This window comes from Diceros bicornis, chromosome 5 (assembly GCF_020826845.1).
Source record: "Diceros bicornis minor isolate mBicDic1 chromosome 5, mDicBic1.mat.cur, whole genome shotgun sequence".
Classification (NCBI taxonomy): Eukaryota; Metazoa; Chordata; class Mammalia; order Perissodactyla; family Rhinocerotidae; genus Diceros; species Diceros bicornis.
The window spans coordinates 94,246,805-94,261,031 of record NC_080744.1 but is presented as its reverse complement, the minus strand read 5'-3'; the positions used below and the strand labels follow the sequence as shown (position 1 = coordinate 94,261,031).

General features: G+C 45.7%; 1 protein-coding gene across 3 annotated transcripts in view; it reads left to right on the top strand.

The window, feature by feature from the left end:
- Positions 1-13,994, top strand: part of CRTC3 (CREB regulated transcription coactivator 3) — a 97,812-nt gene extending 83,818 nt beyond the window's left edge. For 2 of the 3 annotated variants that reach the window (XM_058542504.1, XM_058542502.1), the window contains exons 10-15: positions 1,687-1,904; positions 4,772-5,070; positions 10,128-10,328; positions 10,417-10,497; positions 11,722-11,824; positions 12,514-13,994. In XM_058542504.1, the coding sequence (XP_058398487.1) occupies positions 1,687-1,904; positions 4,772-5,070; positions 10,128-10,328; positions 10,417-10,497; positions 11,722-11,824; positions 12,514-12,722 (1,111 nt within the window). In that variant the 3' untranslated portion in view covers positions 12,723-13,994. The remainder of the gene's footprint in view (positions 1-1,686; positions 1,905-4,771; positions 5,071-10,127; positions 10,329-10,416; positions 10,498-11,721; positions 11,825-12,513) is intronic. The other variant, XM_058542503.1, reaches the window with a different exon arrangement.
- The last annotated feature ends 233 nt before the right edge of the window (positions 13,995-14,227 follow it).

Genomic DNA, 14,227 nt, shown 5'->3' with positions numbered 1-14,227 from the left:
CTATTTCCTGCAGTCTCTGACCCAGACTCTTCAGAACAGCATGTCATCTTGCTCTTATTTTCTTACTCACCTGCCTCTCCCACCTCATCTTCTGCTACCCTCCATTCCCCACTCTGCCCTGACACCTGACACCTAGGCCACACCAAGCTGCTTACAGTTCTTTTTTTTCTGCTGAGGAAGATTCACCCTGAGCTAACATCTGTTACCTCTGTTGCCATTCTTCCTCTTGTTGCTTGAGGAAGATTCGTCCTGAGCTAGCACCTGTGCCAGTCTTCCTCTCTTTTGTATGTGGATCACTGCCACAGCATGACGCTGACAGGTGGTGTAGATCTGCGCCCAGGAACCGAACCTGGGCCACCGAAGCGGGGTGCACAAACTTGACCACTAGGCCACAGGGTCAGCCCCTGCTTGGAGTTCTATGAGCACACTGTCATGTCCTTGGTAAAGCCTTCTCTTCCCCAGCCCATCCTCACATTGACAACTCCTGCTTCTCTGTTCCCAGTGTCACTTGTACCTAATGGTTATTCCACCCCTTATCAGACCTGGCCCAGCGTGCTTCCTTCCATATTGCAATTGCTCACTTTACCAGTCTGTCTCCTGCCTGCCTGTGAATCCAAGAGCAGTGCCCCCTCAGACCTGGGCTAAGAGGCCCCTCCCTGAGCCCCTCACTTTAGAGGGCTCCACTCCCGTGGAGTCTGGTTCCAAGGGGCCACAGGAGAACACACCGCCTGGCCTGAGGGGTGTCCAAGCACGATGCAGAGTGTGGCCAGAGCTTGGCCCATAGGCTGAGATAGCCACATGTGTGCCCTACAGCGCAGATCAGGGCTGGTGTGGGAAGAGAAGGGGGGTGGACTGAGGACGGGGGTCTGCCTCTTTGTATGTTCTAGCGCAGAACTCTAAGGAGTTGGAGAATTCTCGATTTGCACCTGGCCTTCCAGGCTATTATGAAAGTATAATTTGTCAAGATAGAAACATAGAACATGGTTCATTTAAGGGTTTGTTCATCTGATTTATAACTTTTAGAAATTTGAACAGATGGTGTGTGGGCCTCCACGAGCACTCTCGCTTCAGGCCTGCAGATGTTAGGGGTGGGCGGGCCTGACCTCGACTGCACACACTTTGCTCACTGATCATTCTACCTCCAGCACTTAGCCTAGCGCTGGGCACACAGTGACCAACTAACTGATTTTGATAAACGAATGGTAGCATCTCTTTCTCACTTTAAGGGTTGTGAAAACTGTAACTAAAAAACTATATCTTAGAAGGTATCTGGTTGATACAGAGATACTTTTTTTTTGGTGGGAAAGATAATTTAGAAATTAGAAATCTAGCCCAAAGAACCATATAAATACAAAGCAGTGCCTCACATTTTATGTAGTACTTTATAATTTTCAAAGTACTCTTGCATCTATAATCTAATCTGGTCTTAGAAAATATTCCTGTAAAGTGGGCGTAGGTGACTGTGTTCCCTCGAACCCTTCATCCAGTTGAACAGGTCAGGAAGTTGCACTTCAGAGAGGTTAAGCCAAGGATGCAAGTTCTCAGAATGAGGGAGGGTCAGAGCCTGTCTGAGGACTTAGATCTTTGGTACCCACTGCTTTATTTCACAAGGAAAGTATCATATGTGTCCTGTTCCCTGACAGCCATATGCATTTTAGAAAGTAATACATATTTTTCTTTTTTCAGTGCTTTTCCACACAATGGTCAAAACATAGGCCTTTCACCCTTTCTGGGGACCCTGAACACTGGGGGGTCGTTGCCAGATCTAACCAACCTCCACTACTCCACGCCCCTGCCAGCCTCTCTGGACACCGGCGACCACGTCTTTGGTAGTATGAGTGTGGGGAATAGTGTGGGCAACCTTCCCGCTGCTATGACTCACCTGGGCATTAGAAGCTCTTCTGGTAAGTATCTCCCACTGAGTAAGGACCATGCCCATGTCACCTGGTGGCTTAATCCTGGGTGGTCCCAGGCCAGGTAGCTTGTTAGTGAATTGTTGAATGAGAGTGACCACATCTAACATTACTGTTTTTGTAGCGCTTGACCCTGCTGACATTTCTCTTTGGTGGTCTCTTTCTGCTGGATTTGAGAGTCAAGAAAAAAGTGTCCATTCTATTCTGTTGGCTGAACAATGTTAGTGGCTCTTATCAACATATGTTATTTTGTAATTACAGTCATCTCTCTAGATCCCTCCAATTTCCCATTGGATTTCAAAAGAGAGTATTTTGAATTTTAGAAAATTTATAATGGATATGATGAAAATATTTATACTTAATAGGTATGCATATTAAATATAAATCTACCATAGTTCAAAATTATTGGTTCAAATTTTCAGAAGTGCTTAAAGATGCGGAATATAGCTGTACTAAAATGCTACCCTTAATGTGACCTGAGTGTTACTGCAGTTTGAGTGCCCACATTGAAACATGACTGTGTTCCCTCGAACCCTGACAGATGCTTCAATTTCCCATTGGATTTCAAAAGACAGTCAAGGGGAAGTGCTTGCTGGTTTCCACTGCGTGTTCAACAAGACTTGTCCAGGCAAATCAGAACTCACCATCAAATGAGAGTGGTCCCCTTCAGGGTGGTCCCCTGGAAGGTTCTCTGATGATTGCAGTGATGCTGCCATTGTGCAACGTAATTTTAGGTTTGAAGAACTGATTTCAGAGACCACCTTTATTTGTTTTTGGTCACGTTATTATCCTGCTGCTATATATGTATCCTTGGTGAAGTCTTTATGAACAAGGACATCTAAGGTCACATAAATAAAGCAGCATTGGCACTAGCTCCCTTGGGTCTTGGTGAAGTTGGCATTTTCCAGGGCTGTCTTTGACACTTTGCTGCAGCTGAAAATCCCATTTTAATCACTGGGTGTTATTTTCCTCAAAAAAAGCATTATTTTGTCCAGAACGTGTGACAACCAGTGTCAAGTTTTGATAGTTTCTATGCACTCCTTAAAATGCGTGGTATACCAAGTTGCACGTGTTTTTTTTAAAATGTTTGAGCTTTCTTTCTGAATGAATGGCATTGGTTTTTTTTGTTAACCTAAATTCAGATCTTTAGCACTGATTCTAATTTGAGCCAGCTGAATCCCTGCCCTCTTCATGGAGAGTTGAGTTGTGGGTTAACTACCTAGGGTTTTATCAGGGACATCTTTCTTACCTTTTAAAAATCATTTGCCAGCTAAAAATGCTTTATTTTGTCATTTCTTCGTTTCCATAACTTTTATCTAACACTTTGTGTGTGTGTGTGTGTGTGTGTGTGTGTGAGGAACAGCCTCAGTGTGTGTGTCAGTGTGTCACTGACACACAGTGTGTGTCAGCCCTGAGCTAACATCCATGCCAATCCTCTTTTTGCTGATGAAGACTGGCCCTGAGCTAAAATCTGTGCCCATCTTCCTCCACTTTATATGGGACGCTGCCACAGCATGGCCTGACAAGCGGTGCATCGGTGAGCACCCAGGATCCGAACCCGGGCCACCAGCAGCGGAGTGCACGCACTTAACCGCTATGCCACGGGGCCAGCCCCAACACTTAATTTTTTATCAGCATGACACAACACACAGTTCTGCTCATCCCAACTGCTGGGCAAGAGTGATGGGCTGAACTTTAAAACATGGGTATTGAGATACACAGTAGCAGCAGCAGCAGCCTTCTTCACGGAGCAAAGCCACTCCATGCCAGGCCCTGTGCCAGGTGCCAAGGATCCAGCAAGGCACCGTACAGGATCCCTGGCCTCATGGAGCTTGTGCCCTAGCGGCCTGTGTCATGGAAATGCCATTCCCAAACTCTCTTGCTCCTGCTAAAATTCACTGCCCTCCCCCCAAATAAAACAAAGCACCAGCAAAATCTTCATTTTCCCTGAATTGTAATAGACTGTGATGAACGATTTCTCAAGAGCCGGAAAACAAAAAGAAAGGAACCCTGAGGCAGGAGACACAGGAGTGTCCCTTCCTATGACTCCCTGGTGTGCTCAGGGTATTTAAAAGGTCCGCTGAGGCAGCTCCCCGAAAGCCACGACTCTAGTGAAAAGATGTCTCTAAAGGCAGCGGAGGATCTGGGCAGTGTGCCTGGGACAGAGGCATTCGGGGCTGTAAACAGAACTTGTACAGCCCTGGGGTCTTTTTCTAGGTTGAAGCTGAGCACACTGAACATTAGCCTTCACTACCCCCTGCTTTCCTAGGCCTGCTCTCGCACACTTGTGTACATGCTCTCCTTTTAAGAAAAACTCATCCTCATCTTTTTTTTTTTGTGAGGAAGATCAGCCCTGAGCTAACATCCATGCTAATCCTCCTCTTTTTTTTTTTTTTTTTTGCTGAGGAAGACTGTCTCTGAGCTAACCTCTATTACCAATCCTCCTCCTTTTTTTCCCCAAAGCCCCAGTAGATAGTTGTATGTCATAGTTGCACATCCTTCCAGTTGCCGTATGTGGGACGCGGCCTCAGCATGGCCGGAGAAGCGGTGCGTCGGTGCGCGCCCGGGATCCGAACCCAGGCTGCCAGCAGTGGAGCGCGCGTGCACCTAACCGCTAAGCCACTGGGCCAGCCTTCGTCCTCATCTTGATGGCATCTCTCTCTCAGTCTGAGCTTATCTTTTCTTTGCATTGGTACATCTGATAACATTTTCAGTAGAAGAGTTGCCCAGGAGCTCCTTTACATAAAGAATCATCATCAAATATGGATAGTAGAAAGTTAAATTTTCTTTAATCTTTGGAAAACAAAAGATATGGTCTGAAATTATAACTGGTAACTTGTGATTTTGTTGTTTTCTAGGTCTCCAGAGTTCTCGGAGTAACCCCTCCATCCAGGCCACGCTCAATAAGACAGCGCTTTCCTCTTCCCTGAATAGCCACCCACAGACATCCGTTCCCAACACCTCTGCTCTTCACCCTTCACTCCGTCTCTTTTCCCTTAGCAACCCATCTCTTTCCACCACAAACCTGAGCGGCCCCTCTCGGCGTAGGCAGCCTCCCGTCAGCCCTCTCACGCTTTCTCCTGGCCCTGAAGCACCTCAAGGTTTCAGCAGACAGCTCTCTTCAACCAGCCCACTGAACGTATATCCTGTTTCGCAGGTAAAAACAAACAAACTTACAGTGAAACAGACTGAAACGTATAGGAAACGGATCAGGTCCATTACACCAGGCGTTGTCCATGAGGTCTCCCCTGCAGTCAGTTCTCACTTACATGTGAAATCAGAGAGAGCAGAAATGTGAATAATTCAGAATGCATTAATGATTTCTAATAGCAGATTTGTTGTGTTCATTACTCTTAAGCAAACACTGAGCAGTTCAGTTACTAACTCACAAAGTTGGGGTTAGGGGGAAGAGTAGAGTGTAGAGGATGCAATCCAGATGTGTCTGAGATAGCTAGGGGAAACCAGGTTAGGATGTTAAAATTGGCATGGAAAATCAATAATTGACTCTCTAAGTACTTCAAGCCACAGCGGAAAGCCAAAGAAGACACTTTCCACCTTCCTGAAGCTTTGATATTGGCTTAGACCTCTTCCCTAATTGTGAATACAGATTTGAGAAACAATACTTTTATTGTTCCTAAAATACTAGGTATAATAAAAATCATATCTCTATAAGAGGACCCAAAGAAGTGTGTTTAGAAAGATGCAGATTTTGAAGTCACAAGCCTGTTACAGAAAATTAGGGGTTGAAACGTCATCTTTAACTTGTTGAGTTTGTTTTTATTCTAAGCTCTGAGGATGGTTCCCTTACCATAATCATCAATGAATATTTTTAACCTATTGGTCACTCTCTGGGTACATTATAACATCGTTTACTCACCACTTCACCATAAATGAGTGCTGATTAGTAAGGAGGAGTCGACAGAACACAGCAGAATGAGTTAGCAGATCAGTTATTAGTCACTCTTTACCAATCGCTAGGTACGGGGTCTTGATTATATGAGTAATCCCTTCCAGGAGAGGGTGAGCGCATGTTTCATAATTGTTTTTTAATGGTTCTTTTATGTTGTTGGATTGCCTTCAATTTTATTTTCCAAGCTTATTCTATAGGATATAAAAAATATACCCTCACTTTTTAGCCACATTTTAAGAAGACTATAGGGGTAGAGAGCGTCCTCTTTCAAATGTTCTAATTTTTTTTTTTTTGATTAATGTTTAGATTTTAAAAAAGTCAGTGTTGGGGCCAGCCGCTGGCACGACAGTTAAGTTTGCACGCTCCACTTCGTTGGCCTGGGGTTCACAAGTTTGGATCACGGGCGTGGACCCACACACCGCTTGTCAAGCCATTGCTATAACAGCGTCCCATATAAAGTAGAGGAGGATGGGCACAGATGTTAGCCCAGGGCCAATCTTCCTCAGCAAAAAGAGGAGGATTGGCAATGGATGTTAGCTCAGGGCTGATCTTCCTCACACACACACAAAAAATCAGTGTTATTCATGCACATAGTTTAAAAAGTCAAATAGTTTTTTTTTGTTTTTTTTTTTAAAGATTTTATTTATGTATTTATTTTCCCCCCAAAGCCCCAGTAGATAGTTGTATGTCATAGCTGCACATCCTTCCAGTTGCTGTATGTGGGACGCGGCCTCAGCATGGCCGGAGAAGCGGTGCGTGCCCGGGATCCGAACCCAAGCCACCAGCAGTGGAGCGCACACGCTTAACCGCTAAGCCACGAGGCCGGCCCAAATCAAATAGTTTTAAAGGGCTTGTTGTAAAATCACAGTTGTCTTCCCCCGCCCCGGCTCCCCACTAACCATATTTCTCACTGCCTAGGGTTGGCTACTTTCAACCACTTTAGCTGATCTCTGGTATAACTGTGCTATTTCCTGCTTATTTTGTTCTAGGTTTTTAGTGGTAGGTATTATCTAATGGTATCCTACCATGGAAGATTAGGATTTAGTTCTCTTTCAACCCTCCCGAAACCAACCACCCCCCATGGACACATATTTCCTACTTACCCTCCTCATCTTCACAATGTGGTTTATTATCATTTTGATCAGAGCAATACTCAGTGTTTAGTGTTTTTATAGTTAGAATAATGTAGTCTTCGTTGAACGATATAGTATACTATGAAATAACAAAATGAACATTTTTTTTCTCCTGGGAGTTAATAAATGTCTCACTTTGTTGTTAGTCTGGTTTTCTATCTGTGTTTTACTTATTCAACCCCAAAATCTCTGAGTTGGGTAGATCTCCCCTCATTACATTTAAAAACAACTCCCCCAGTAGCTTTACAGGAAAGAGTACATGTGACCTGGCATGACTTAAATATGTCTTTATTCTGCCCACCGTTTAATTAATATTGGCTTGATATAGAATTCAAATTTGAAATAATTTTCTCTTGAAATTTTGAAGGTATTAATCCATTGCCTTTTAGTTTATTGAGTTGCTATTGGGAAATCCAGTACCATTCTGATTCTTATTACTTTGAATGAAATTTCCTTTTTTTCCTCTGGAGGCTTGTAGCATCTTCTTTTTGTCCCCAGTGTTTTGAAACTTCCAGATAATGTGGCTTGACATGAGTCTGGATATTTGGTTGGTTTCTTCATTCTGGAAACTCATATCCTTCATTTCTGGGAAATTTTCCTTAATGATTTCTTTGATGATTTCTTCCCTTTGATTTTCTCTGTTCTCTCTTTCTGAAACTCCTATTGTACAAATGTTGGACATCCTGTACTTTTCCTAACATCTTTATTTTTTTCTCTCTCCTTTCTCTCTCTTTGTCTTTTTGTTCTGCTTTCTGGAAGAGTTTCTCAACTTTGTCTTCCAACCCTTATGTTGAGTTTTTCATTTCTGTTCTCATACTTTTAAATTGCCAAGAATTCTTTTTTGTTCTCTGAATCTTCGTTTTTTATAGCATTATACTTATTCCATGGATGCAATATCATTTTTTATCTCTCTGAGATTTTTAGTGATAATTTTTGTTCCACTTTCTCTTATTTTTATTTTTTGTAATAGAAATTTTCCACCTTCCGTACAAGTAGAGAACATAATATAATGAATCCTTCTATACCCATCACTCAGCCTCAGCAGTTAACAGGATTTTTGTAATCTTGTTTCATCCATATCGCTACTTTTTTAAAAAGTATATAAAGATACAAATTGTGGGGCCAGCCCGGTGGCATAGTGGTTAAGTGCATGCGCTCTGCTTCGGCGGCCTGGGGTTCACGGGTTTGGATCCTGGGCAGCCACCGACGCACCGCTTGTCAAGCCATGCTGTGGCAGCATCCCACATAAAGTAGAGGAAGATGGGCATGGATGTTAGCCCAGGACCAGTCTTCCTCAGCAAAAAGAGGCGCACTGGCAACAGATGTTAGCTCAGGGCTAATCTTCCTCACCAAAAAAAAAAGAAAAGAAAAGATACATATTGCAAATGTTTTCATATGTATTTCTAACAGATAAGGATTTTTTAATAGCCTAAATATTATAATGGTAATTTTGTTTTTCACAACTGCTTCTTTCTGCATAGATTTCTCCAAGTTTCTCTTGGTGTGTCTGCCTTGGTCTCTGACTTTCATTCAGATGCTTTCCTCATGGTCTGCTGATCCTTGGCACCCTGCTCCTAGTTAAGAACAGGTCACAAAAAAACTGACTGGGAGCTCTGCATAGATGGGTGGGCTTGTTGAGTGTGGTCTTCTTTGCAGAGTCATCTAGCTCAGCCATTTCCTTAGGGAACCTCTGATGTAAGTTTTAGGATTTTCTCTCAGGCTTAATCAGATCCCTGAAGGACACTTATCCTAATCTTACACTGGGTGTATGCCTGGACTCAACATTCTGAGAGCCCAGGCAGGAAAGAAAGGTGGAGGGCTCAAGATTCGGAGGTGAGGGGCCGGCCCGGTGGCACAAGCGGTTAAGTGCGCACGCTCTGCTGCGGTGGCCCGGGGTTCGCTTGTTCGGATCCTGGGCGCACACTGACACACTGCTTGGCAAGCCATGCTGTGGTGGCGTCCCATATAAAGTGGAGGAAGATGGTCACGGTTGTTAGCCCAGGGCCAGTCTTCCTCAGCCAGAAAAAAAAAAGAGGAGGATTGGCGGATGTTAGCACAGGGCTGATCTCCTCACAAAAAAAAAAAGATTCAGAGGTGAGCTTTCTCGTAAACCCTGGGTTTCAGTAGAATGCCTCGCCTTCTAGGGTCTGGTGTCCCCTGTCCAGAGACCCTCAGTTGTACTCTCCTCAGAGTACAGCCTCCAGTCTCCCAGGCAAGGGCTCCGAAGCCTAACTGCTGCTCGCGTCAACTTTGCTGAGATCCTCCCAGCTCCGGCTCCACCCTCACCGGCTGCCTCCTGCTGTCCTGGTTCCGGGTCCTCTTGGTTTTTCCCCACTGCTAGCTTAGCATTTGGCTTTCTCAGCTCTGCTAAGCCGGTTACTACTTGTCCATCTGCTTTCACTTTCCAAATTTTGTTGCCATTTTCTTCTCTCCCTTTATCTTTGTTTTTGTGTTGTTTTTTTTTTTTATCTTTTTTTTTTTGAGGAAGATTGCACTAACACCTGTTGCCAATCTTCCTCTTTTTCCTTTTTTCTCCCCAAAGCCCCAGTGCATAGTTGTGTATCATAGTTGTAGAGTTGTAGCTCTTCTATGTGGGACACCACCTCAGCCTGGCTTGATGAGTGGTGAGTAGGTCCGCGCCCAGGATCCGAACTGGCAAACCCCAGGCCGCAGAAGCGGAACACGCAAGCTTAACCACTACACCACCGGGCGGCCCCCTTTTTAATCATTTTTGTATTATTTTTTAATGTTGTTTATTAATGTTTATTGTTTAATGTTGTTTTAGTAGAGTTTTGAGAGACAGCAGGGTAAATGCTTTTTTCAGTCTCCCATCTTTAATCAGAAGTTATGGCTTTAAAAAAACAAACAATTTTCACTGAGAAAACTGAGAGGAAACTGGTTAAGTTGGCTGGTCTTTTGTTTTGTTTTGTTTTGTTTTTGTTTTTGTTTTTTAAGACAATAGAAATTGTCATTGAATGGGAAATGCTTTGTGAGGAAGTGAGATTTGAGATAATGCTTTAAAGGAGCAGAAGTAGGTTTCCCAGAGCATTGCAGAGAACACCATGGTGAGGAAGAGCTCAGGCTTTTCCTCACTGTGACATTTCCCGATCTTAAAGGACATCCTACTAGAAGCTCAGAAGCCGTGCTGATTGGTGGCTTTGTTTGTTACAGATGGTGTCCTCCGATCGAAGCCCGCTCTCCTTCCTGCCCACAGAAGCTGAAGCCCACGTGTCCCCACCGCCCCCTTACCCCACACCTCAGGAGCTCCCCCAGCCTCTCCTGCAGCAGCCCCATGCCCAGGAGCCGCCTGCTTCGCAACCCCCGGCAGCCTCATCTCTGCCGCAGTCAGACTTCCAGCTCCTCACGGCCCAGGTACGTCCTAGCAGGAACACTGGTCAGGAGGAAACACGTGTTTTGCTCCGAGTTCCAAGCTAAGTAGTCCCCTCCTTTTTCCGTGAAGGGCTCATCTTTGACCAGCTTCTTCCCAGATGTGAGCTTTGACCAGCAATCCATGAGGCCAGGCCCAGCCTTTACTCAACAGGTGAGTGATCGCCTGGGGCTTCCTCTTCCTTGGAGCAGAAACTGCCCCATTTAGGCTGTCCAGGTTGAAACACACACCAGATGGACTTGGTACTCCACTTCCCTCATGTCAGGTGTACTTGGTGGCAAGGCAAGCCTGGAATCTCCCCTGGCACTAAAATGCTGATGTAGCTGCCTTATTTAGTGTCAGACCTCTGCAAAGAAACTGTTTGAACAGTGGTTCTGGAAAACCTCTAATGACACTCTGGTCATAGAATTTTAGAGTCGTTCACGCCAGGAGGGACCAGCGCACTCCACTGATCCATCACGTTGAGGAGCCTGGGACACAGGAGGGGCTCTGCCTGCAGGCTGAGTTGCTGTACGTGGCACTGTGTGTGGCCTCCTAGGGAGAGCTCGGTCCTGGTGGGGACAGGGGTCCTGCCCGAAGATTTTCCTTCAGCCATTACCTTTTGCCTTTTAGTTTCTCCCTAACAATGACCATGTTTAATATCCCTAGATATTGTAGTGTTCAGTAAGTATGGATTGGGCTCTAGGCTGGATTAAGGAGAGAAGGAAGGGTGGAGCACTTTCCAGAACTTAATAATAACAGTAAAATAAATAAAGATAGATCTTTCCTGAGTAGGCTGTGGTCAAGCCTCATGGTGAGAACCAATAGTCCTTGCCTCCCTGTCTTCTGAAGAAGCCATTTTAGTCTAGGTGAGTCAGAAGGTGAACCAGTCCTCACAGAAGCTTTCTCATAGGGAGGGGCTTGCTTGAGGTTCCTCCCTCTGAGTGTCAGAAGAAAAGGATTCCACTTTCTTGTTTTTCTAGAAACCAAAGAGGAAAAAAGCCCATCACTTCATTTGTTAAAGATGGAGCCTTTAAAGGGTTCCCACCAGGGGTTTCCAAAGGCCTTGGTGTGGCTGGGGAGGAAAGGTGTCTGAGACGGGAGGAGCCACAGAAACCACGACTACTGGTGTCTCCTGGGATGGCTTAGTGGGCCAGGCAGTGTGTGAACAGGGACAGGTCACCAAACTGTGGACCTCAGGGACCCCTCCTCCACCCGAGCATCTGCCTCCTGAGAATATTCTGCATAGGTGATCATGACAGCAGAGCACTCTAGGATCCTAGAGAGAAGGGCCTATAAGAGGGTTTTCATTTCTGGTTTTGCTCTGGGAGCACGTTGCACTAGTCATTCCTTGGAAGTAGAGATGGTTCCTTACAACGTTACCTTTGATGCTTCCAGGTGCCCCTGGTGCAGCAAGGTCCCCGAGAACCACAGGACTCATTTCATTTGAGACCAAACCTGTATTCCAACTGTGGGAGTTTCCCAAACACCATCCTGACAGGTGAGTGAGGGCCACCCCTCAGCTTCTTTACTATTTTTATTTTTTATTTATTTATTTATTTTTGCTGAGGAAGATTCACCCTGAGCTAACATCTGTGCCAATCTTCCTCTTTTTTCTATTTGGGTCTCCACCACAACGTGGCCGCCAACAAGTAGTGTAGGTCCACGCCTGGGATCTGAACCTGGGCTGCCAAAGCAGAGTGCACAGAACTTAACCACTAGGCCACAGGGCTGGCCCCTACTTTACTATTTTATTTTGCTATATTTTTACAGATACCATTGTAAGATAGTTTAAACAACAACATTATATAAAGCAAAACATGGAAGTCCCCCAGCTCAACTTTACCTTTTTGAGATGCAGGTGTCCAGCCCCAGCAACCATGAGGCAGTGGCCCCCACCAGAGGGCCTGGTGACCCAAGCCTTTTCTGAACTATTTAGTTATAAGTGACAACTGTTCAAAGGGAGAAAACCTGCAAAAATTGGGAGTTGTGGAACTGACTGAAAAGAATGTAGGTTCCAGAGCAAAATTGTAGGCCTGGGAATGGTTGGGACATGGGTGATCACTGTCCTGATTGGGAAGATCAGAGGGACAGCGTTTTGGGGGATGTCTTCAGTTGTGTCCGCTTAGTAGCTTAGGGCCCTCACGCCTCCTAATCTGCAGTGTTTTTCCCTCTCGTTGCTCCTTCCAGAAGACTCGAGCACCAGCCTGTTCAAAGACCTCAGCAGTGCGCTGGCAGGCATGCCCGAGGTCAGCCTGAACGTGGACACTCCGTTTCCATTGGAGGAAGAGCTCCAAATTGAACCCCTGAGCCTGGACGGACTCAACATGTTAAGTGACTCCAGCATGGGCCTGCTTGACCCCTCTGTCGAAGAGACGTTTCGAGCTGACCGACTGTGAACAGAATGAAACAGAACAGGAGAATTTATTTCTGAAATAGCTAAAATAGAGGAGAATAGAATGGAGCCAGCTACACCCCTGGGCTTCAGTTGTCTTGGGCTTCCAACATGGAAGGAACCAATTCCACAGCCCCCAGCTTTCAGATGAGGTCCTGTCTTGTACACTGTGGCTTATTCTAGACCACAGAGCCATGCACTGCCTCTCAGGCCTGCAGCACAGGATGTTGCTGCAGGCAGGCTGCTTTGGAGCTTCCGATGAATTGGTCATCACCGTGACCATTAGATCTCGTGGCCATCTAGTTGGTCGATGTGTAAAAGTGGAAAATATGTAATGGAGGACCCAGTAGCATTGTGTAGTGCTCAGAACCACTGATCTCAGTCAACACTGAAGGAGGGACCTGGAGGGGGAGGCAGTTAGGAGCCACAGGCCTTCGGGAATTGGCTCAGCATTAGCAGTGGTACCCCAGCACCACGTGCCTTCTCTGATCTAGCCGTGACAGCTACGTACCTACCAGCTGGTGGCAGCGATGTTCCAGGGCAGGGCGGAGAGCCATGGCCTTCTCAGATGCCTTAATTCTAATATGACGAATTTTTTACCACAAGACCAAGAGCAGACTTGAGTTAAGCAAACTGAATGCTAATTTGTTTTCTCCCGGTCTGTAATCTCTCTTCTGCTGCTTCAGGACACCTTTTCCTATGAACAAGAGGAAGAGGAACACTTTTATTCAGTCACTGAAAAAAAGTCCCCTGGTAATGGATGAGCCTGAAGAGAACAGTGCTGCTTCTTGGTGGCTGGGGAAGAAAGAGGGGGGCTGTAGGTATCTCACAGACACGTGACATCCTCCAGACAAGTGCAGGCCTCCCTCTCCACAGACCGGCTGGAGGAAACAGCTGGAGGTCTGGACCAGACCCCCCCCCAGCAGCTGAGCAGCAGCAGAGGGAAGCTGTTTCTCTGTGGACCAGGAGTGTTACTATAACCCCTCTAGACCGTAAGCTCCTTGAGGGCAGGGACTGTGCCTTATTCCTCATTGAACCCCTAGTACCTAACAAGTGCCTAGCACTGCGTGGGTGCCGCATAACTGCGTGTTGAATGCACGAACGAAGGAATGAATGAACGAATCTGCCTTGCTGTGAGGCAGTCTAATCTTGAACTATCCCCGTTCCTTACCAAATCTTCTCAGAGCTTTAGCTTTTCTAACGCTTGCACCTGTGGTTAAGCGTGCACTTTAATATGCTTTTAACGCTAGGTGACCAAATCCATGACTAGACTAGGCACCCCATCCTTCCTGAGTGGTGCAGACTGACTTTGAGTGCATCCAGAAAGGCTGAGCAAACAGGCCTCCTGAGTGCTGGGACCTCAGGGTTCCTGGCCAGGCCCTCACCTCAAAAGATCTTCCCTCTCAGATCCATGTTTTGCTCTAAATTGCCTTAAAAAGAGACTCATTCTTTAAGGTTGAAGAAATAGCCCATAGTAAAATGAAGGCCTAATTCATGAAACCATCATTA